General features: G+C 44.0%; 1 protein-coding gene across 1 annotated transcript in view; it reads left to right on the forward strand.

The window, feature by feature from the left end:
* The window catches only part of LOC138569273 (cathelicidin-related peptide Oh-Cath-like), a 94,323-nt gene extending 87,221 nt beyond the window's left edge, over positions 1-7,102 (forward strand). Inside the window, exon 5 of the mRNA XM_069647110.1 lies at positions 6,561-7,102. Within this exon, the coding sequence (XP_069503211.1) occupies positions 6,561-6,794 (234 nt within the window). The 3' untranslated portion in view covers positions 6,795-7,102. The remainder of the gene's footprint in view (positions 1-6,560) is intronic.
* The last annotated feature ends 18,315 nt before the right edge of the window (positions 7,103-25,417 follow it).

Raw genomic sequence — 25,417 nt, forward strand, 5'->3', positions numbered from 1 at the left:
CTGAATTAGCAGTAACTAACAAAGTTAACTTTAAAGAGTCCATGTTTTTATACATAGGGTTTTACTTAGAATCTGTCCGCTCATTGATATGGGAAATAAAGAATGCCTTTACCCAATGACATTCTTGCAATCATATTCTGAAAATTAGGTGACCACATTTCACCTAAAAAGGGCTGTGGTTACATATGTTATGTTATGTTATTTGAAATGTGTATAGCGCTTCTGCCTTTGTATGGCTTCAAAGTGCTGTGGGGTGGAAGGCTCCTGTGCGACAAATAAACCGCACCTCACCCCCCCCCCCCCCCCGAATCCAGTGAATTCACTTGTACAGGAGTGCTTCCATAGGTTTGTGGTAGTTTGTGGCCAATTTGGGAACCTTGTGAAGATAAAGTTACCCCCCTGTCAAAAACACGGTGGGCCTACTGTTACTGGCAGTTGGCATACAAACGACGTGACCCAACCTAGTCATTGCCTTGCCAAGGATTGTGCTTGCCCCAGGTACCTTAACTACCTTGGGGCTTGGAGGCTGCAGAGGTGGCAGCGCCAGGAGGGCACGGTGATGGATGTTCCTGCTATGGGTATGGTTATTTAAATCTGTTTTAGGCAATACCTTGTTGCCCGCTGGTATGGATGTCGGATTAGTACTTGCATCCATCCCATTATTGAGACCTATACTACTTAACGTGCTGCGGTGCTGACGTGGCAGGGACCTTTTTTTTATTTTTTAAGAATCTTATCCCTGCAACCCCCGTCACTGCATCCAAGGAGAGTGGGGGACACCCGTGCAACTCACGCTCAGCTTGGGCACAGTAATGGGGGTCAGGATTTTTGTATCCTGCGCAGGCGCAGTTTTAGTGATGTCGCCACAATTGTGGCGACATTATCGTACGATTCCACAGATAACCCTTGCGCTGGAACTTCTCCTGCCGGCAAGCAGTCACACATATAAAGAGACAGGAATCTCAGGTGTCGCGTTAATCCACAGGACGCGAACATGCAGCAGGCCGAGCAAACACTGATGCCCTTTCCCCCCCAGGCTTCGCGGAGGGGGGAGGGGGGAAGGGCATCGCAGGGGAGGGCCGCACAGCTTTTGTCCAAGGGGAGGAGGGGGGGATTCACAGAGACAGCAGCAACGACAGACTGGAGTTCCCAGCTCACAGCAGGCGCAAACACACGTGCCCTTTGCCCCTGCGGGCTTCACCCTCTCGAGGGGCCTCACACCCTTTGTCCAAGGGGGGTGCGGCCAGAGATGGCAACAATGACAGACTAGAGCTCCCAGCACCCGCACCCTTCCCCCCCACACTTTGTTTTATAGCAGTCACTGCTCTATGCACCCCCAACGTTGCCTGAGAAGTGAACTGAGGCACAAAGGGGGAAACAGGAAATGCCCAGGATCAGAGACATTTGGCACTCTGGAAAAGCTGTCATTGGAATCCAGGTCTCCTTGTTACAAGTTCTACAACCCATATAACGCCAGTGCCAGTCGTTGCACTCAAATATATATGCATTATGCATTTGGTAGAAATTTGTGACATTACTTTCCATCATCATCAGCTTTATTCGGCTTTAACTATCAAAGCATCATCACAATAAAATGTAAAACAGATAAAACGTGTTTAAAACATCTACATGTTCCAATCAATTCATTTAGTACATCATGGTTACAAACAGTCATACAATTTCCCACTAGTACTGGAAGTTGCTAGCACTTAAATAAACACCAAATTTCATTGTGCCAGTTTAATTTGTACAAAGTCACCGTGCGAATTGGAGCTAATCACATTGAGTTTACTTTGGCCAACTGGAGCCTCTTCAGCCATTGTTACTATTACCATTACCTTGCTCGATGTATACATTTAGCAACAAGAGTTCTTTTAATAATTCTTTGCGTCAACTACCCGTCAAATATTCGCCAATCTAAATAAGGGTAACAAATACCTACCACTGAGGTCTTTGTAAGCTATACAAAGCATCAAAAAGTGTTCAATGATTTTTACTTGGGCTCCGCAGACCGGGCAGGATGTACCGTAATATCCAGGCCAATTTTTTGTATAATTGTAGATTCTCAGACTGTTAGTTCTGAATTCACAACACAAGGCAAGAGTGAGGCATGGCTAGATTGCATCTAAATAGTTCTCAAAGCCGAAGTCCTTTTTAATTTTCAGGTAGGCCGGCCCTCATCTAAGCTTTAAACAAGCTTCTACTAAAAATTGTCCTGAGGCTTCAGTGATCCTGGCTCTTTTCACTTTCTCTTTGCCTTCATTGGTCATATCAAGAGGTGAATCCCATAGGGCTGCCAGGATCAATTTAGAGCCAATGCTTCACATGGATGAATCATGGTAGCGAACAACCCTCCTCCAGAGCAGGTATGTATTTTAGCACCTCTCTATAACTAAACAAACCAGTGGTGGACCATATTCTTACCCAATATAGGAGTGGTCTCAGAATGATAAGGTCCTCTACAGGTCATAGGTCACACTGTAGGTGGAGAGTGGCAGCTGGAATACCCATTGGCAGCATTAGAAGGGACTTCATGAACTTACTTTGACGGGCCCTAATGCCTGTGCTTGCATGTACCCCCAGATCACAGGACCGTAGGGAGCAGACGGAATGGCTTGAGTTGTGTAGATCTGCAGTGCTGGCGTGACTGCACCACTACCATGGCTTGCTGAGAATCTCCTAATTCCACAGCTGTTCGGGACACAGTGGCTTTGGTTGGTTGTGCAGTCCAAAGACTTTTTTTCAGAGAATCTGGTTCCTAGGCAGTCATACGTTGTTACTTGTTCAAGTTTAGTGCCATCTACCTCAATATTCAATTTGGAATGCATTGATATACTATGCCTGGAGACCATTGTTTTGGTTTTTGATTTATTCAGCTCCAAGAAATGGTTCCTAGTGATTCCATCGACAGCCAAACCATCGACAACCATACCATTGACAAAAAAAGCATCTAAAAAAAAAAACATGGAATGCATTTTTACATTTTTATTTTTAAATTGGGGTCCCCCAGCCCCTCTTTTTTCAAACATTAAAACACATTTTTAAGAAACTAAACCCTTTGCCATTGAAAAAAATGCATTTGATGGGGATTTTTCGATGCATTTTTTTCAATGGTATGTATGGTCTGTCAATGCTTTGGATTTGACACAATGACCAGATACCCCAATAAATGCTCCAAGCATTTATTAATGAAGCGGGCCAAGGTTTGTTTCAGGCCTACTGGTATTGTTGCCAGTATCATGGCCTCATCTGCAAAAAACAGTACTGGCAATTTGTCATTACCCATCCTGGGAGGGTCCTGCCAACACTCAATCACCTCCTCAATTACCCTGTTTATATAGAGGATAAAGAGGAGTGAGGCCAGGACACATCCCTGTCTCACTCCTCTCTGGACATTGTAGGGTTGAGTTTGCTCCCCACCAAAGCCCCATTGTACTGTTGCGTAATTTTCCAGATAATAGCCAAGAAGTGGGGAGACAAATTATATTTGGTCAGGGCCTGCCACAATTGGCGTCTCGGGACGCTAACAAAGGCAGTCTGGAGGTCGACAAAGAACGCATATACCTTGGTTTTATTGAGGACTGTGTGTTTCTTCAAGATCAAATCTAATTTGAGACTTTAGTCTACTGTACTAATACCCTGCCGAAAAGCTGTAATTGTAAACTGTTCGATCCTGCATGTTCTTGTGGTAGTGCTGTGAGATGTCCCTGGAATGTGTGATATAATGTGGAATGTGAGATGTCTGAGGGTTCTGGGTTTTGTCGGTTGGAGGAGGGACGTCAGGATGGAGCTGGACATGGAAGCATGTTAGAGACTGCTCTCCTGTTAACTTCTATCTTTGACCTGTAACTAATAAAGTGCATTCCGGTTTTATACTCACGTTTTCCCTGCCTAGTTCCTGCGTCCTAGCTGTCCATCCTTTGGTCCTGCATACTACAGAAACCAGGTCTCCTTGTTACAAGTTCTCCATCTCCATATAACCTCCATATAACCTCAGTGCCAGTCCTCAGGCTCAAATACATGCATTATGCATTTGGTAGAGCCTTATTTTCCTTGTTTCGGCATACAACGTATCATTCGGCTATTTATTTTACCTCATGGAGATCCAAGTGGCAAGCACCACCCTCCCAATAATTTGCTTTTCTGTTAAAGAAACATCACTCACACGTGTTGCCATAAGGGACCTAACAGAAAATACACGTAATTGAGACTTTTGTACAGTGCATACTAAATATATTAACTTTTAGGAGACCCCAATTTTATCAGCTAATGAAAACATGTCACAGCGATTTGGGGAGGATCACATTGTGTGGTAAAGTAGAGAAACTTGTGTCTCCAGCCTAGGTTTTCCTCGGTCAATAGATATCAATTTGGAAGGTTTTCCTGGGTCAATAGAGATCAATTTGGAAGAAGACTACATATCCGGTCAGCTGCAGAAAATTAATACACATAAAGGTCTATGCGAGTGCAGGTGAACAGACAACGTGAGCAGAAGGAGCTCTTTGCTGCCACCTTGACTGAAATTAGGGACAGAGTAAGGATCCAAACTGTGCTGCTTTTTTTTAGCATTGCTAGGTATTGGACCTGGTAAACTTATAGCCCTTGTGATTTGCCTCTGTCTGTAAACCAATGGTTAGTGTGGTACATTTTGAGAAGCTCCTAGCCACTCTACCCCGCCAGCCACCCTCGCCAGTCTCTAAAACAGGGCAAACTAAAAATAACAGGAGCCAGATTCAATGTCATAGGAAGGGCTATGGGAAATGCAAGGATGTGACAAGGGGCCACTCACAAATCAGCCTCAGAGAAAGGTGTGCGCAGGCTTAGACAAACCAGGAGTGGAGTTCACAACACACAGAAAACACATTTGCATTAAACTATGAAATAATCAAAACCGTTATTTATTGATTAGTTACCACTTGTTCTTCCATTTAAAATATATTTCCTGCAGACCCTGATAAAGCAGGGCCAACTGTTTCATCTAGAGTCTAGAGTTTTATGCAATCCACAGAGTGGAACTATTTGTGGTAATCGATTATGGGGACTTGCGTTGAAGTCCCACTGGAGGTACCGGGAGATGTAAAATCGGGCACAATACAGGGTTTGGGCCTGTCCCCAATGAAGCTATTGTCTCCTCATCTAGCATGCTGTGACCAAACCAAACAGTGAGCATGGTGATTTCCGTAACAGAGCTGTATTTCTGGAAGTATATAAAAGGGCACCCTTTTGCACAGGACAGTTGGCCAATCACTGTCTAGTGACTACAAACTCACAGTAAGAGGGTCCTACGCTTGTCAACTCAAGTGGAGGAAACCCACAGAGGGCTCATCCAGAAAGGAGTGTGTCTAAGTTGCAGAGGCAATAAAATGACTTAAAGGGATAAATATGTAGAGTAAAGGACTTCATGGAAGTGCCGGGCAAAATCTCACGAGAAGCCAACGCGAGATGTGAAGCGGGCTTCCCGCTTCTGACATTATGAGCGTGGCGAGCCAGGAGAAAGAAGGCAGCCCAACGCTCCTCTTTCAGCCTCCCTTATCATGGGCACACTCCATTAACAGGCATGCAGGTGCAGCCAGCAGAGACTGCATATGTATATAGTTGATAAGCTTTAAGAGGGTGTTGTACTTAATGAGGTAAAGCCAGAGCTGTGTGAGCCAGTGAATAAACAAGCACTAACATAACTTCCTGCCTACGTGTGATCCTTCTCCAGGCCACACCAAAATACTGATCGGAATTGGCCTCTGTGACCTTGACAAGAAGGAAAAGGTGAAATGCAGAGGCTACGAGTGAAGACGCTTTATCTGTAAGGCTGGTTGGAAGAAAAGAAACCATTTATAAAAAGGCAATGACTTTCAAGCGGCAGTTGGGAACATTTTCATTTTAAGAAAGTGGAACTTGCACTGGAGTGGGCCACGCTCTTTTGTACTTCTCTGCAAAAGTTCCCCTCGGGCCACTTTTCAACTTTTCCACCACAGAGTAGTAAACTACAGTGTACAACACAGGCGAAATTGCCCTTACATCTTTACTTTCCCACTATGTTTGAGGAAAAGTGTGAATGTCTCCCGCAACTGACAATGGATTCACATGGAATCTCCCTGCTGTGATCAGGTGTGAACTTCATTCGGATTCCATAGGAATCCAGTGGTTTAACGCACATTTGAAAATGCATGCTGACTTTTAACTATTGTCTTGTATTAAGGTGGAGCAGAGGGATGCATGCGAGACACGGTTTGTCCATTCCGTGTTCTCGCTCTGTCCCAAATCAAACGAACTTCCCGCATATTTTTCTTTAAAAGGTGTAAGACAATCATTACATGTCTGCCTTGAAAACTTATCGAACGATCCGCGGGACATACAAAATGAGTGACAGTGAAATTTGGGGGACAGCCAGGGTAAAGCCAGTGACTAAGTAGAATTGTATACATCAATGGGGTCGGTGGCCTTATGTGTGTTGTCGCTTCATGCAAATGTACAAATTTACACATCTGAAGATCTGATACTTGTTTCTGCATGGTCTACCCGGCAACTCACCCGCTTGTGTCTTTTGTGTTTTTACCCCTCAGCGCGCTTATGTGAAACGATCGGCCAATGAAAAGAGCAACGGAAGAAGAAAAGTAATCAAATGTAAAGCCAAGGAGAAGGAAAATGGCAAATGTAAACCAAAGCAGCCGATTATTAATCCAGGAGGATTGTCTTCCATTGCCCAGGTCCCGAGTTTTAATCCAGGCGGATTGTCTTCCATTGCCAGCGTCCGCGATCATGGGATATACATTGATCCCCATGAATCGATTGCATAAAATGTACCCATTGTCGAATGCGGTGGGGTAAAAATGTCTCTACAATTTTATAAAAGACTACAGTATTTTATTGCTTTTCCTAATTTCACATCTTCTAGATATGTTTACTTTCATTTCTTTCCAGAATAGATATTTTCTGGCTGAGAAATCTGAGCTTGCAAAAAAGTCCTCTTTGCTTCAAAAGTAGATATTTCGATATGGCTTTCTTTGTGACTGCTAAAGCCTCTGCAGAGGATTATTTTCCTCCAATGATTGTCCTTCCTCCAGACGTAATCTTGAATTAATTAAAGTTAATGCGTGATCCATAATGATGTGTGCTTATTTTTTTTTGCAATTTAAAGTGGGACCTGAGACTCGCAAATGGCACAACAAAGTTTGCTACTTATCAATAAGCACCAGACATCATTCTCCTAAATTGGGTAGAGGGAGGTTTAAAGGCTGATCTTTAAAATGGGGAGGGAGCGGCTTAATCTTATTTCCAGAACAGGGTCTTGCTGACTTGGCCTTTCACACTCAGGAAAATTGGATTTAGAAATACCAGAAAGTCTAATAAAATGATTGCTGAACGCGACAGGAACAACATTATCCAGTTTAATCAATACATACATCTCCAAAGTGCCCCATTTTATGAATTGAATAATTTCATAATTAATGGAGTACTTAAGTTAATTGTGGATCCGTTAATTGAACAGTATCTATGTTTTCTAGGCAATTCATCCAAAGGTTCAGATCCCATAAGAAAAGTAAACGGTTACCATTTCAAATAGTTCCAGGTCCTGGGGGCTAATAGCAGAACTGTATTTAACAGTCACTGTATTATTCACAATAGTGTCAACGCCCCAGTTTACTGGGTTTTACATTTGTTATATGAAAGGCAAGCAGATTTGCCTCCATTCCGAAAGGCAACACGTTGTCAGTGTTTTGTTTGATCATCAGGGATAATCTATATGGTTGGTGTAAATGGTTTGTCACTTGGTGCAGTCGGTCAAGACCTTAGAGATAGTGGGAGCATGGTTGTAGTTATCAAGGCCACCAGACAATATTGTTTGTGTGGAGAAAGGCTACACATCTATTGTCCTCATGTCCTGCTCTTTTAGAATTACAGTGATTAGCTCTATGATCAGCTGGTATAGAGGGGACATCGTCGGGGTCGGGAGTTGCCCTGTCGTCTATGTGCATGAATGGAAACCATGAAGGGTGTATTATCTTCCTTACTGCTTTATGGAGGAAAATTGTGACTATAATGGACATCTTGTCATGAGATCACTGTGATGGTCTCATACATAAGTGTTCTCTTGTATTAGACATATATTAGTGCTCTCTTTGAATTGCTGTAAAATGTAAAGACCATGGGCCTCATTACATGGACGGCGGTAACCACGGCGCTATTAGCGCCATGTTTGCCGCCGGTATTTTACCGATTCCGCCTTGGTGAATGGGGGAATTACTGCCCCATTCCAAGGTTGGCGGGGCAGTAATTCCCCAGTCACCAAGGCCCTTCCCCATTCCCATTTGAGCCCCCATAGGGCTCAATGGGAATTGGGAAGGAGCAAATAACGGTACCGCTACTAGCGGTACCATTATTTGCCCTGAAGTCCCTCAGCGGGTCCCTTCCTTAACGTGTGGTCTGGCCACACGTTAAGGACGGGACCCACTGAGGGACCTCGTAGTATGGCGCTAAGGGATTACCGGCACCGGTGCCCTTACTGGTGCCGGCAATCCCTTAGCGCCATCCGTGTAATGAGGCCCCATGTCTTATTTTAAGGTGAATTTTAAAGTGCTGTAAAATATGGAAATTATGTCTTATTTTTAGCTGAATTTTAAACATTCTTTGATACATTTTAGATTTAGATACATGGTGTATTAAAAGTTGATTTTGTTGATTGTATAATATGATAAATAAATACATTTTAAAAAAAAATAGTTGTAGGTCATGGTAGCAATAGCAGAGATTTGTTTTAACAGTCACTGAATTATTCACAATAGTGTCAACGCCCCAGTTTACTGGGTTTTACATTTGTTACATCAAAGGCAAGCAGATTCGCCTCCCGCCCGAAAGGCAACACATTTTTGTAAGTCTTACGTTTGATCATTAGGGATAATCTATGGAGTTGGTGTAAATGGTGTGTTACTTGGTGCAATAGGTCAATCATTTACAAGGGAATCCACCCAAATATCTTGAATTAGGAAACATTATGATTAGGAAACGTTTGGTGCATTAGCATTTCCATCCGCACAATTTGATTATTCCGATCAAGTCCTTCTCATTTACCAGTATACATAGCATTTTTTTACAATAAATACTTGTAATAAAAAATATTCAGCTTTCCTTCATATCGCATTGCTTTCACCTCTTCTGCATTAGTTGGGGTCAAATTAGAAATTCATTTATTAAAAGACTTCCCAATTCTTACCGTCCTCCGGAGGCCGACGACCTGGCACCTATTTTTGTTCTCATTGTTTCTAACTCATAATTAGAACGTGTTGTATGCTTATGTGTTAAATATGCATTAATAACATTTGTTCATGCAAACAAGAAATCATATGCCCACTTCTCATTAGCTCCTGAGCTTCACTGGCTACCTTTTCCTAATATATCCATACATTGGACTGCACAGACTCTCTTCCTTCGATCAGAATACTGTGTTCATCACTGTTGCCAGACCCATGAAACCAAAGTTCACAAACCTGCAAAGATCAATGTGAAACTCGTGGAACGTATTGCTATACCTACCGTGAATGCGGTCCCCAAAAAGTATCCTGAGTCTGCTGTTCCTTTTGGGCACATGTGGATGCTTGAATTCTTTTTCAGACACTTTCTAAGCCAGAAACATAAGCACTTAATAAGTGTATCCAAGCAACTCTGAGGAAATCTTCCTTGCTGAGCCAAGCCACTAGGTAAGGTATCCCTGTTTTGTGTACCAAAGAAAGATGGCACCAAGTCAAAGCCCTGCAGGGATTATAGAATTCTGGTAGATAGCACAAAGGTTAAGTGCTCACTTTTGATATGGGGCTAACATGCTCTGCACTAGTTTGAAGCCGACAGGACCATCTCACTCACCTTTGGCATGGGGCTAACATGCTCTGCACTAGTTTGAAGCCGACAGGACCATCTCACCAGTGGTCGAAGTGTAAGAAAAGAAGTAGTGGAACTATGTTCCCTGCTAGCCTGACCCGCTCCCCACAAACCCCATCGCCACGCACCCTCCCACGCACAATACAAAGCCCCAAACACATGCGCCTACTATTTAGGGGGAACGTTCAGTGCAGTGCACTGAAAGTGCAAGTTTCAAACTCTTCCTACACTGTTATTTTAAAACGAAACCGTTCCGGAGCTGTAAATCTTAATTTTAAAAAGTAGAGGAGCACCGCTCCCAACCGCTCCCGCTCACTTCGACCACTGCATCTCACTCACCTTTGGCATGGGGCTAACATGCTCTGCACTAGTTTGAAGCCAGTAGGACCATCTCAGTCCTTCAATCTTCTGAGGCCTATAAATGGAGTTCCATGAAATTGGGCATTATAACAGCTATTAGTGAATTTCTTAGAATCTGGATGAATCTGGCATGAAGTGCTATATTGAAAAAACCTGAGGGAGGACTCAATCAAAAAACCCTAAATGATAGTCACCTGCTACTATTGTTCACATATATCTTAGATCTAAGGACAGCTACTGTAGTCACAAACCTCTATCTCAAAGAAACATAATATTAGATAAGTAGTAGATGAACTGAAGGCATTATTCAGGGCAGCATTTGGACAAGTTGAGCAACAAGTGATTGCATTTGTATTTTGCCAGTCGCGTCCTCCACAGGATTATGTATCATACCTTTGCTGGCCGCATGAACAATATGTCATTGTCTATTACATCACATGTTGGTCCTCTCTAGCAATCACCAGCAGCACATTTCTCACATTCTACTGCACTGCGCAAATTTTGACTTCATTGGGCCAGATTCACAGAAGCGTTTTACAATGGTGCACTCCCATAGGAAAACACTTGAATTGTGGGGTTTTTCGCTAAGCCATCGGAGTGAACCATTGACATCCCTTGTTTATAGTGATGGGCCCTCAAAAGAGATCAGCAACCTTGGAATATCCTTTTCCTACTACTGTGAAGGAGTTTGAGAATATCCTGTGCCTCAGTAACCTTTTCCAGAAGTTATTATCTCATTATTGCCAAATTACAGTCCCAATCACACAGCTGCTATAATAACAAAAATTAAGTATCTTTCGAGGTCTTGAAGCACATTTCAGTTAGGCTCCTATTTTCTATCATCCTGACGCTGGTCCTCAATTTGTACTGAAAACGGATTCTTTGGATACATCCAAAGGCACATTTTTGAAATGGGTGCAAGGAGACCAGTAGGAGCATACCATGGCCTATTTCCCTCAGAAATGAACCGACAGTGAACTTAATTATTCCGCTCTGGGTAAAGAATTGAAGCTTGTATAGGTTGGTCTCATCTGCTGTTGGGCACCGGTTTCCCCACGGAAATTAGAACCAACCACCCCAACTTACAAGTCTTCGAACAAATATTGACATTTGTCAAGACAAATTGGCTTCCTGCTTAAGCAGAATAGGACTTCACTTGACCTACATGCATAGCGATAAAAAGTCCATTGCTGTTGCTCTCTCCAGACGTTACAGATCTCGAGTCTGAACAAAATTGTTTTTTTGCAGAAAAGTGTTTATCGGCACAGCAACTTCCTTTTTCGAATGTGCAAAAGATGCCACTTCTGAGTAGTTCTTGCTTATTCGTATTAGAACCCAATGTGTCAGGCAACCTCTTTTGATATCCAATCAATCATATCTCTATATCCTCTCTGACTATGCAGAAACATGTACTTGGTAAGTGCCATGATACAAATTAGCGGCTCGGCATAAAGGTGTTATCTGCGGCAAAACCAAGAAAATAGCAATATCTTTGGTGGCTGCCTCAGCTGCCCGATGCACACCCACAAATTACTTCTTGCAACATTTCTTACAGGTACAAAAGCACCAAAGAATGGAGTCACACACAAGAACTTGGCAACCAATATCTGCCTGAAACAGCCCTTTATCCAACCCACACCCTGCCCCCAATCAGTGGCGTTCCTGGCCCAAGAGGGGCACTGACTTATGCAGGGGTGGCATGAAGTACCCCTGTAAAGCGCTCCGCTGCTTCTCAAAGCTAGGACCGCCCTCAATAAATACAATCATAATAATTTAAGAAGTATGAGCACACACACGCTAATATATGCTATGATAATGATCATAGTTTAGGATAATGGGTATCACTTCGGGTGGTCAATCAGATTCCAGGGGTAGCACATCCCACCCCAGGCCACTCCCTGACGCCCTCTTTCCCAGTAATTTCACTCACCCTATAAATTAAAAGGATAGGGCCCACACGATCCCACAAGGAGTGTACTGCATGAGCTCTTAGGAAACATACGATTGGAGGGGCAATATGTGCCATAGCAGAATTCTTTCAAGACAACACAAGGGAACCCCACTGATATAATGTTTATGTATGAATCAATAATACATTGTAATATATACATTTCATAGGGTAGCAGCGAATATATCGAATCCAAAACAACTAATGAAAAAATAACAAATGAAAAAATAACGAATGAAAAAATAACTAATTTTGAAAAAAACTAAAAATGGGGTTGTGAGAGGGAATAGTAGTTTTGGCAGTGTGGGAAAAGTATTATTTTAAAAAGGAGGGGCTTTGGGGGGGCCTTAGGGGGCACCCCCCAAAAAACGAAAAATGAATTGGTTATTTTGGAATGAGTTATTTTGTATTGTTCTTTTTTCATTAGTTATTATTTAATTCAATAGTAATGACAGAGAAACAAAGTACAGCAAACACACTAAAACACATATGTCCTTATAATCCACTCTAGAAGCAATGGCAAAAACATACAGTATTTGTAATAGCACCTATTTTTACAGGGCACTCGATTACAAGGTGCAGTTCCGAAGTGGTATTTTCTGCACGAGGATCCACAAAATTCTGCATGCAGTATTTTGATAACACTGTATGCAGAAAATATTGCATGCAGATTTTTGTCTAAATTCTCATGTAGTATCTAGAACTTAATTGTGAATTGGAAAATAGTCTGAACACCATGACCATACTTCATCATTTTTATTCCAGCCAAAGGTAGGTGGTATGGTTTCGAGCAAAGGCAAACTTGTAATTGTATTCCGGAATGTCAGTAGACCAGGCAGCAGCTTAGTCCAGCAGCTCCTGCTCTTTCCCTGTCTTGGAGATCTTGCTATTGAGTTTGACCCTCAAAAATGAAAAACAAAAAATTGATGTCCCGGAAAACCCTATTCCCAAGAAATCCAAGCAGTTTCCAGCTCCTGAGGAGACTTCCGGGACTGGAAATGTGGTTGCCTCTTTCGGAGCTCACATCTAAAGTTGGTCATCTGGCGTCAAGGCTAGTGAAAGTGGAAAGTGACACTACTGGCCTGGCCTCTGAGATTAGTGGGAGCTCTAGGGCCTACAGGGATCTGCAGAGAGTGGTGTCTTCATTAAGGGCCAAAAGCCTGAGACTGGAGATGATGTCCAGGAGCCTTCATTTGCGCTTGATGGGTCTGCCTGAAATCCTTGATTTAGGTAATAAATCTGTCAGAGAGGGTCCTCAGGCTTTTCCGAGACGTTTTTGGTGACAGCCTGGCTGAAACAGCAGATCTGGAGTGTGCATACAAGGTTGGCAGTCCTGTCAGTGGCAAACCTTGGCATGTTATTTTGTCGAGCACTAAAGAAAGGATCCTGAAGACTGTGATTTTGAAAGGGAAGATTTTGTTCGAGGAGGCTGCCCTTTATGTGTATCCAGACTATCTTCAGGAGGCTGTGCAGAAGAGGAGAACCTTCAAAATAGCAAAATCACTGGCTAGGGAGAAGAACATACATGCCATTTTAGTCAAACTGACTACATGAAAGATTTTTTTTTCTTTTTTTAATATAGGCTTTATTTGGTTTAGAATATAAATAAATCTTTTAGCCACAATTATCCATAAAATTGCATGTTATCCACATTAAAACAGTGAAAATTCCCATTAGATGGTACATTCTTGCTTCCAGTCAAATTTTGATCTCGCTTAATTTTTCTAATTTTATTTACAGTAATTTCACCAACATTAAAGAAAGCAATATTTGATTTCCTCTAAGGAGCTCTAGCCACCCATCCTCAGTAGTTCTCCAATTGTGCTTCTCAGTAAATTCTTCCATGAGGTTGTTTCTCTCATCCTTCATAGTTGTGTAAAATATAACCAAGTGCTTCAGTGACTCAACAGAGGACTCTTCCTTACATAGTCTGCAATAAGCTGGAATCGAGTTCTTTTTTCGCCGGCTAAATAGCTCACCTATTGGGAACAAGTTCAATCTGAATCTCATCAGATTATCCCTAAAGTACCATTTTGGAAATTGAACGAGATACCTAGGTAGCAAATTTAGTTTTCATGCCTCCGGAAACGGTTTCCCATATGCTTTCAAGTCCTGTCTTTCGTCTTGTGTCGCAATCCAGTAAAGATTTGAAAGATTGGTTTGATATGATATGATGTGCCATTTATAACGCGCCTGTACCCAAGTGTTTCTAGGCGCGACAAGACAAGGAGGGGGAAACAAAGAGAGGACAAAATAACAATCTTACTAGGCCTTGTGTAATTCAGGTTGTGCAAGTGCAGGGAAGATGGAAGAAGGGAAGTGCCGGGGGGAGGAGAAGAGGGAAGTGCTTTTAACTCACAAGTGCAGCCAGTGGGTGTCTCATAAGTGCAGACAGAAGGGACTATAGGGCTGCAGATATAGACCCTTCAGTGCTGGGCAGCCCGGAGGCAGTGCGAGGGCAACTGGGCATGCAGGAGCCTGGGCCCAGTTCAGAGGGTGACCAGGTGAGCAGTGCACGGAGCAGTCAGGTGTATCAACAGGGGAGAGAAAGGGAGAAAGCGGAAGCGAAAAGGAAGGTCTTGGGTTGCTTCCGGAACCGAAGGTGGTTCTGTTCAATTTTGAGAGAGGTGGGGAAGCTGCTCCAGAGGGAGGCTCCAACCGAGGAGATAGATCTGCCCCAACTCTCTGTTTGGAGAAGCGTCTGACCCTCAGAGAATTGGAGGTGGATGAGCGGAGAGCTCGAGAAGAAAGATGTTTTGGAAGAAAAAGTTGGAGGTAGAGCGGTCCCGGGCCCCAGAAAGCCTTGTGGACGATGCAGAGCGTCTTGAAGTTGATCCCTGCAGCCACAGAGAGCCAGTGAAGGGATTCCAGAGATGGAGAGATACAAACCCTGGGCTTGAGGCCAAGGACAAGTCTTGCAGTCGTGTTCTGGATAAGTTGTAAAGATTCAAGTGTAGAGGCAGGAAGATTTAGAAAGAGGCTGTTGCAATAGTCCAGCCTAGAGAGGACCAGAGCTCTGGAGACAGTGAGCTTCTGGGGAAAGTGAGAAAAGGAAGAATACCTCTGAGGAAGTGCAGGTGATAGTTTGATTTCTTAGAGACGTCAGAGATGTGAGGGGAGAAGGAGAGGGTGGCATTGAAGATGACACCAAGGTTCTTAGTCTCACAGGAAGAAGCAGGAAGAGGGCCCCAAGTGGGCGGCCAGAGAGAGAAAAGGAGGGAGCGGGTGTCCCAATAAGGAGGATATCAGTCTTACTGGTATTAAAGCAGAGATCATTGCTGGCACACCATTCCTGAATTGCGGCCAGACAGGCTGTTATGAGAGAAGAAGCAGAGGTAGCTGAGGGGAGCCTGAAGGAGAGCCGAGTGTCATCCGCATAACATTGAAAATTGGAGCAGAAAGTAGCGATGAAGTGGGCTGGAGGTGCCATGTAGTGGTTGAAAAGCCAGTGAGAGAGGTTGTACCCCTGGGGAACACCACAAGTAGAGAGAGGGATAGAAGAGAGGCAAGGCCCCAGTTTTACCTAAGAGGGTTGGTCGGTGAGAAAGGAGGTCAGCCAGGCCTGGGCCTGATCAGTAATACCAAGGTTGTTGCAGAGGCGATTAAGCAGGATGGCATGGTTGATGGTGTCAAAAGCAGAGGATAGATTGATGAGAATGAAGTCAGAAGGGAGATCAGAGTCAAAATTGGAGACCAAGTCTTCACAGGTGTTCAGGAGAGCAGTGTCCGTGCTTCTGGGAGCTCTCAAGTCTGACTAGTGGTCAAGGAGGCAACCAACAGATTCAGTATGTAGGTTAAGTTGGGAAATGGCCAGCTTTTCAAAGAGTTTGCCCAGGAAAGGAGTGATGGAGATCGGGCGATAGTTAGCCGGAGAGGAAGGATCGGCCGAGGGCTTCTTTAGAAGGGGGTGCACAAGAGAATGCTTAAGGGGGAGGGGAAAGTTCCAGTGGCAAAGCAGTGATTGCAGGAATCGGCCAAGGCTGGAGCAAGGGTGTCGATGTGATCCTTTGTGGTTCTGGATGAGCACGGATAACCTGCTTTGATGAGACTTTCATAGATCAGCCTTGTCTAGAAACATCTTCAGGGGTGAACAGGGGAAAGGAGGAGAAAGGAGGATGAGAGACCGCCTCAGACGGGCCAGGAATGGTAGAGGAGGTAGAGGAGGTAGAGGAAGAGAGGGTGTACAGGATGTCCTGAGTATAAGTAGTGAAATGAAAGGCCAAGGCCGTGCAGAGGGCTGGGAGGGAAAAGGAGAGGTAGAGACAGCAATAGGATTGGTCAGCTCTTTGCAGATTTTGAAAGGTTTGGCCGAGTTGTTAGATACCGCAGAGATGCAGGCTTGAAAGTAGGCTCTTTTCTTAGAGAGGACTGAGAGTCTGTACTGCCTTTGGAGCAGGTGGCAGGCCAGTTTGTCAGGGGGTGCACCCGATGCCCTCTACTTCCTCTCCGCCACCCTACACTTGCGTTTAAGGGCGGCGAGGACGGAATCGTACTAAGAGTTGCACTTGGATTTGGGATTCAAGCGGATCCTCATGACAGGGGCAGGGACATCTAGTATGTTAGAGATAGAGAGATTAAGGTTATAGAGGGCTGTGTCAGGGTGTGAGTCAGCCAAAGGTGCAGGAGGAGGAGGCAAAAGCCTCAACTGACACATGCTTCATGGCTCAGATGACCGAGAAGGTAGGTGGCAGTGCTGGAGTCGGCTTGACCTGTGGGAAAGAGAGAGAGAGGTGGGAAGAAAGAAGAAAGTGATCACTCCAAGAGAGAGGAGTGGTGAGAGGGTTATAGAAGGGGAGGTCTGAGGAGATCAGAACATCCAGGGTGTGCCCAGCAGATTGATTCGGGCCAGAGGGAAAATAGAGAGAAAGCGAGAGAGAGAGAGAGAGAGAGAGAGAGAGAGAGAATTGCAGCGGTTGCGAAAGAGTCCTAAGAAGGGCTGGTATTGTCCAGGTGGATTTTCACGACTCTGAGGAGGAGAAGTTGAGAGGTAGAGGCAAGGAGCAAGGAAGAGAGCTCAACCCACTCAGAGAAGAAGAGGGTTGCCTGGCCAGGTAGCCTGTAGACAGTGGCCACAGTGAGCGAGAGGCCAGGAGAGACAGAGAGCCTGCAGACCAGGCATTCAAAGGAGGAGTAGTGCTGCATTGGAATGTTAGATGCAGGTATTCACCCGAGGAAAATCAAGGCTACACCCCTACCGGGACGCTTGGTTCTGGGTTTGGAGAGGATCTTGTAGCCATTGGGAAGGAGAATGTCAAAACCTGTGACAGAGCTGGCCGTGAACCAAGTCTCAGGGAGACCGAGTACATCCAAATCAAGCTCTTCTGGGAGATGACAGATGTCATAGGAGTGTTTGACAGCTGAACAAGATTTTAGAGTGGCAAAGTGGAGCAGGTTGCCACATTTGAAGGACTTCCGGGAGGGGTGCAGGGCAGAGGTACACCCTGCGGAAGTGTTGGAGGTGCCCAAGGGTGGGCCGAGGAGGAAGGAAGAGAAGGCATGGTAGTCAGAGAGGGTCAGAGAGGGTGAAGAGAGTGCCAGAAGGGTGCCAGAGGAGTGAGGCAACAGAGTGGCCAGAGAAGCTGCAGGGGTGCCGAAAAGGTGGCAGAGGAAGGAGGTAGCAGAGGAGCCATAGAGGAGTAAGAAGAGATAGCAGGCCAGGAAAGGAAGTTGATAAGGCGTGGGAAGTGTCTATCACAGAGTAGGAGTTTGGCCTGAAGGCCCTGAAGCAAGACAGTGCCATTTATGTAGGCATTAATTATGGTCTTAAAGGAGTGGAAGGGGGCCTGGAGGGCCTTCCACTGGGTGCCACCATTAATGGGAGAAGAGGAAAAATGAGAGAGAACAGAGAACATTTGGGGGGTCCATAGGCCTGGAGGAAAAGACAAAGAGTAAGTCAGTAAGGGTCTGTCTGGAGGAAGCAATGGTATAGGTATCAGTGATAGGGAGGCATGGGTTGGAGACCAGGATGTCCCTTTTGAGCTTCTTCCTGTCAGACTTAGTGAGAGGGATAGGATAGTCGATAGAAAAGCAGTTAGAAAAGATAGGCAAGACAGAGAGCACCATATGGGCTGCGGGGAGGAAAGAGGGGGATGGGGAGAGGGGAGCACAGGCAGGGGAGGTGGGGAGTGGAGGTCATGTAGGGGGGCGGACAGGAGGGAGTCACAGGTGGGACACAAAAAGGAGAGGAGCACAACAAAGAACAAGAACAACAGACCGCCCAGTTTCTCCAGAGGATGGGGTAGGACAATTTAATTTTTGGCGGGGACTTTAAAGAGAACATTGACCATTATGTGGATCGGAGTGGTGGTTCTGTAACCTTTGTGGGAGGGAATAATAGGTCTCTGCATGCTTTGATAGATGAGTTCCACTTTGTGGATGTGTGGAGATTGCCCCATCCTTCTGTTAAGTGCTGTTCTTACCACTCAGGTTACCATAATGTATTTCCCCACATTAATATGCTCTTGATTGCAGGTCAGTGCACCCAAACCTTTCTGAATGTGGATGCTGAGGTCATTCTAATTTCTGATCGTGCACCAGTCTGGATAGAGGTATCTATGGCTTTTCCTAATTCCTAAATCCAACTACTGGAATATAAACACTGCACTGTTAAATAACACTGAAACTGTTGATAAGATTGGGAGGGAAGAAGCATTTTTTGTGGTTGTGAATTGATCTCCAGATGGGTGTGTAGAATCAACATGGGAGGCCTTGAAATGTTATATGTGTGGTTTGCTAATTGGTCTCTTCAGCAAGATGAGTATGTTAATGGAGTGCAAATTTGAATCACTGCAAACTGAGGTTCAAGTGTTAGAGAGGGGCTATATGGCAATCCCAACTACAGATGGCAGGGATATGCAGGTCCATAAAAAATATCAACGGAACAAGCTGTTGTCTGACAGGGCAGAAAGGCTCCTTTTCTGAACCAAGTGTAATTATATGAAGGGGGCAAAAAGTGTGACAGGCTGATAGCCCATCGTTTAAGGGTTCAGGAGGCTGATCGGACCATAAGTATCATTACTTGTGCGTTTGGGGTGTCGACATATGACCCTGCTGCGATTAATAAGGAATTTTGTGATTACTATTCTGAATAGTATACATCTGAGGTGCTGCCTGATGATTATGCCCTAAAGAGTTACCAGCGGCTGCAGTTTACAGAGCTCACCTGATTCAACGAAAGTGACTTTGGATTCGGCTCGCGCCATGGATGAGCTGATGAAGGCTTTGTGTTGCCTGAACAGTGGGAAATGCCCTGGCCAGGGTGGTCTCCCGGCAAAACTTTATAGGGTCATGCTGAGTGTGGTCTTTGAGCTGCTGCTGGAAGTGTTGAATGCTTCAAGGCTGAAAGGTGTACTCCCTCTGACGACTTAGCATGCCTCAATTTATGTATTATTAAAAAAAGAGAAGCTCCCTAACTCTGTAGGGAGTTACAGGTCTATCAGTCTGATTAATACAGATAACAGGATATTGGCCAAGGCACTATCTGTGCGAGTGGAGAACACTTTGGAGAACCTTAGTGATCCCAATCAGTCCGGATTTGTTAAAGGAAGGAAACCATCTACCAACATGCAGAAACTGATACTAACACTGCAGGAATGCAACAAACTGCACAATGGTGTGGCTGTGCTTTCTCTAGATGCGGAGAAGGTGTTTGATTGAATCGAATGGGGCTTCCTTTTTGCACTACTGAGATGCTATGAATTTAGAACAGAGATATTGCAATGGATATCGTGGCTGTATTCAAAACCAATGGCTGCTGTTAACACATAGCCATGTCGGAGTACAAGGCAGGGCTGCTCTCTATCACTGCTGCTCTTCATGTTACCGATGGAACCACTGTCTGTGAGAATTCGTTGTGATGAGGAGGGTGTTCGATATGAAGATGTGCTACAGAAGGTGTGGCTATATGCTGATGAAATGCTGCTTGTGCTGCAAGGCCTAAATTCTTCGCTGCCAGTTCTGGCAAATAGAGTACTTTAAATCATTTTCAGGATATAAAATGAATTGGACAAAGTCTGAAGCCATGGCGGGTTCCTCCGCTTGCACAAGCGCATGTGTCATCAGGTTCGGGTTCCTTGGGTGCCCAGATCAAATTAGATATTTGGGTGTTTGGCTCACCAACGAGGTACGACAGATGGTGGATGTGAACATGCGGTGCATAATGGTGAAGCTGAAGTTGAAACTGGCAAGATGGTCCGAACTGAAGCTGTCTCTTTGGGGGAAGGTCAATGCCATTAAGATGTTTTCTGCGCCGGGTATCAACTATGTGCAGAGCATGCTGCCGCTGCATGTTAAGAAGAAAAGTTTCGAGGAAATTGACAGCATGTTGCAGAGTTTTCTGTAGGAGAACAAGCAGCCGCAACTGAAGCTATGGAAATTGCAGATCCCATATGACAGAGGTAGTTTGAGAATTCCAGATTTTGCAATGTACTACTTGTCGGTTTCTGCTATCCACCTACTTCCATTCCTTGATGAGTCACCTGATGAGTGGGTGAGGGCAGAGTCTGGGCTGAGCACACCACTGGCCCCTGAAGCTCTCTTGATGTCTACAAATATGAGGGGGTACAGAGCATCAGCAGCTAAAGATCTTTTGAGAAAATCCTGGTCTAAATTGGAGAACTTGACAGCCTAGGTTATCTATCTGGCTAAGCACAAATGTGCAGATTGACGGGAAGCCTTTTTTTGCCCTCACTGGTTTTTGTGTGGGGTGCAGTGGGTTGAGGACCTGATTGTGACAAAATAATGGGTCCCTTTTCACTCTTTGTGTGTGATGAAGGACCTCAGAGACTGCACTTATGGTGAATACTCTAAATTGAAGTTGGCACTTGGCGAGGTGGAGTTGACGGAGGATGATGTTCTTAGAATACAGTTGATGAGCCTGAAAGCTAAAGGTTATTGTGCTTCAGACATGTATACGTTTCTTAATTGCTTAGATGGGTCATTCAGTTTGCGCCAGCTTTCATACTTGAATAATTCACTTTAAGTCTTAAGGGTGACACAGGTTTATTTAGTTTAACAGTGTTTTACCAGATTTTCATGACGTTCTGTGAAAAATACATTCAATTAAAGTATATTTAATTTGTCATAACTTCATTGGTAATGGTAACCTCTACACATGTTTCTCCTCTGAGGTTTCAGTGGGTCATCAGGAAGTTTTAAACAGTCACATCAATTTAAAAAAATGAATAAAAGGTGTGGAATACAGGTGAATTATGAATTTTAAAGAGCACATTTTCTGTCTCTCAGATTGTAGGTAAACATATTAGTTTCTACAAGTTGGAGGGACTCACTTTATTTCTTAGTTGATGTAGTCATACTTTCTACTGAGTTGGCTCGCTTTCAGAGTGTCCTTATTTTCAAGGAGTAAAATGGTGCACTATCCTTTTGCAAACAATTTCCTTGAATATTTGGAGTTTATCTGTACAGAGATGTTTTATTTTAACTAATATCCTTGTAGTCCTGCATACATTTATCTAGGGATGAATTATACTGTAATAAATCCACAATTTCCAAATGATTACCTTATTCATGGAGCTCTAGGATTCAATTGTCCTTGACAGCTTGGAACGCTGATCCACACGAGGGATCGGCATTCCAAAGTGGCCGCCTTTTTGTTTATGTAGGCAATGATGTCATCGCCTATATTTGCTCTGTGAATGTCATTGCGCCAAATCATAGCATGCCATCTTAAATGCAACAATATTTATAGTTGTTTTGAAACACCTCGTTCAAAGGGTCTATTCGGGTTACTATAGAATCCCTTGTGGAAGTAAAAGTAAAATTTGTTCAAAATAGCAGATGTAAAACCTTTAAGGAAAATCCATGGAAAATCTCGAGATTCATCATCCCTTTTGGGAGTTAAATTGAAGACTTTCTTAATGGAAGCAGATAAGGTGACATTTAAACATAAGTTTCGAGAAGAATGTTAAATTGGAAAAACAAGTCATGAACATAAACATTTTTCCCAGTGTACAATAGTATACCTTCTCTAGTTGACAAGGATATATGCAGTATCACGTCGCAGAGCTCAGTAATGTCTTCTGCAATTATATACGAAATGTCTGGTAAGAATTCCACCTCAATAGCTGGTTGTTTTTATATCGGTCAATTGAATCTTGTTAGTGATTGTATATTTTCAGAGGTAGTTAAACATTTCATTATCCTTGTTTAAACCGGATGTGCATCTGTCCACAAGGTTAATCCATCTCGCCTTTTTCATTCTTAATAGTAATTCTTTGTTACCACCTCTGGGTGGTAAATCCACTTTTTCTATTCCAAAGAATTTAATTTCTTTTAGTGCATTGTTGGGATGTTCCATATGAACGTGATTGGCAATTGGGTATTTAAAATCTTTGTTGTTGATGGCTCTTAGATGTTCCATTAGTCTTAACTTTAAAGGGTGTATTGTATTGCCTAAATAGAGTTTATTATATAGACACTGTATGCCATAATTGACACATTTGTATGTTGCAGTTGATGAATTGCATTATATTCATCTTATTTTCCATTGGGTAACAGGATATTATCTTTCCCATTTAACATTTGGGGACATATTTTACATCTGCCACATTTATGGTTACCCAAGATTGGTTTTAGGTTCCACACTGTTTGCAATAACTTGGTCTAATTTGATGTTTTATAGTTGCTGCCTTTCTGTATCTTATTGCTGGTTCCTCGTCTAGATATTTATATTTGTCCAATGTTTGCTGAGAATTTTTCGTGTTTTGTGTACATCCGAACTATAGGTAGTATTCAGTCTTAATTTCCATATTGGTTCTTTTGTGGGTCTTTTGCTCTATTACCAAGTAGATCCTTTGTTTCCATCATACTGGCTTTAACCATTGTTTTTTTAGAAACTTTTTCATTGTATCCTCTTTGTCTGAATTTCTCCAATTTTATTTTCTGCATGTGTCAAAAATTCCCCATTCTTGCTACAATTTCTTTTTATTCTTAGCAGCTCTCCATATGGGATGTTTCTTATAATATGTTGTGGGTGGTTGCTGTTTGCATGTAAGCTACAATTGCCGGCAATTATTTTGTGTACAGGGTGGTTTGGTAAGTGTTGTTCTCCACATAGTGTTCCAAATCCAAACAATTTATTCTTTCAGTGCTTTCATTCATGGTCAATGGAATATTGTATTAATTTATGTTAAGATATTTAACATATTGAAGAAGAGATGCTTTTTCACCATCCCATATTATGATGATGTCATCAATATAGCATCCCCAATAGACAATGTTCTTATTGTCAGTGAATGCAGTGTGTTTCCAAACATGTTTGATTTTTTTTTTTAAACTAGAAGAGGTGTACATAAGGATGGGGCAAATGTATAGTCCATGGCTGTTCTTTGTTGCTGTTGATAGATCTGATAATTAAAGCAGAATACGCTGTTAGTGTGAATTCTTACATGGACATTGTTAAGATTACTGAAATTTGCTTAAAGCGGTTGTTAGCCTAAGTCTATTACCAAAGGTTTTAACACACTCACCTTAACAAGTCGGAGAATCCAATATGGAAGAGACAAATGCAGCAGTGAGAATTCCCCTGAAACAGCCCTGGACCCTCCAACCCGGTAAGAGAAAACAGGAGCGCCAGGGAAACCCTCTAATGGGAAGAAAACCCTGGTCGAGTCGGGAGTCTCGTCGATCGGGAGAATGTTGGAGCAGTGGTGTGCTTGAGAGGTGGTTTCAAATGGAGGCTGCACAGGAGGTTCCTTCTGAGTGCATGAAAGGAAAACAAAGAGAGTATCAGAGAGGGAGGAGAGGTAAGACAGTCTAGTAAGAAGCGGAAGGAAGATTCTCTCACCCTTGGAGGGAAGGATTGGGACCGAAACTTCAGAACTGGAACTCGGAAGAATAAAGGATGAGCGGTAGGAATTCTGCAAGAACAGACAGGTAAGTGATCCGGACGGGGCGAGAAGGAAAGGCTCAAGGAATAAGGGACTTACCCTGGCGGGTTTCAGAGAGGAAGGCAATGCCGGGGAGGAAGTTCTATAGATGGTTGGGTTAAGCAGGATTTGCCGGGTTGGTCTGAACACGGAGGGAGCAGGGGTTGGATAGCGTGAATGATGATACTCTCTGAGAGATAGGAAGAGACAAGATTAGAATAGTGAAAAGGGTAAAAGAGCAATATCCAACAAGTAAGTACAGGATTCAATAACAAACTCACGGAGCGTCGGTAGCAGAAGCGACGCGATTAATCTTTGGCTTCGAGTCTGGATATAGTATCACGTGAGCGGTCTGTGGCGTCTCGAAGAGACGTGAAAAGACTAGACCGTTGCTGTCGGCTTGAGGAACCCGACGGGCATCCATCTTGGAACTGCACTTCCGAACGGTACCGCACAAGCGGGTACGGGACCACAGAGTCCATCTGCAACCATGTGTAACAGTATGCCCCCTTTTCCTGGGGGGCGCTCCGGGCTTACCCGGATGAAGCCGGAAGAAACGGCGCACCAGTTGGGGAGCATGAACCCCGGAGGCCGGTTCCCAGGTCCTATCTGCAGGGGAATAACCCTTCCAGTCAATCAAAAACTGCAATCTACCTCGCCGAAAGCGAGAGTCACATACACCCGCCACCTCAAATTCAGGACCACTATCTGTGAGGACAGGAGGAGGAGGGACTCTTCCTGTCTGATGAAAACGATCTTGCACTACCAACTTAATCTGAGATAGATGAAAAAACACAGGGTGTATCCAAGACCAAGTGGCTGGCAAAGCCAGTTTGACTGCAGCTGATCCCACCATGGCCAACACCTTAAAAGGTCCAAAGTATTTTGGTGATAGTTTAGACGGGACGAGGCGGCGAGGAAGAAAGCGGGATGCCAACCAAACAGAGTCACCGACGGTAAGTTTCGGGGCAATGCGGCGATGAAGATCGGCGTTCTGCTTAGCATGGTCTTGAGCCTCCACAAGGGATTGCTTTGCCAGTCTCTGACCATCCTGAATGTCTGCAATGAATTCATCAACTCCTGGGCAGCAGGAAGCAGGAGTCGACACAGTAGGAACAAAGGAGGGATGGTAGCCATAAGAGCAATGAAAGGGGCTAGTCTGGAGAGCATAGTGACGGGAGTTATTATAGGCAAATTCAGCAAAGGGGAGTAATCCTGCCCAGTCATCCTGGGCCGCTGATACGAAGCATCGTAGATATCCTTCTAGAGTCTGGTTTAAACGCTCTGTTTGCCCATCGTTTTGGGGATGGTATCCCGAAGAGAGGGTTTGTTTTATCCCTAAAACGTGACACGT

The sequence above is a fragment of the Ambystoma mexicanum genome, chromosome 2q, assembly GCF_040938575.1.
Source record: "Ambystoma mexicanum isolate Mex_15411 chromosome 2q, UKY_AmexF1_1, whole genome shotgun sequence".
NCBI lineage: Eukaryota > Metazoa > Chordata > Amphibia > Caudata > Ambystomatidae > Ambystoma > Ambystoma mexicanum.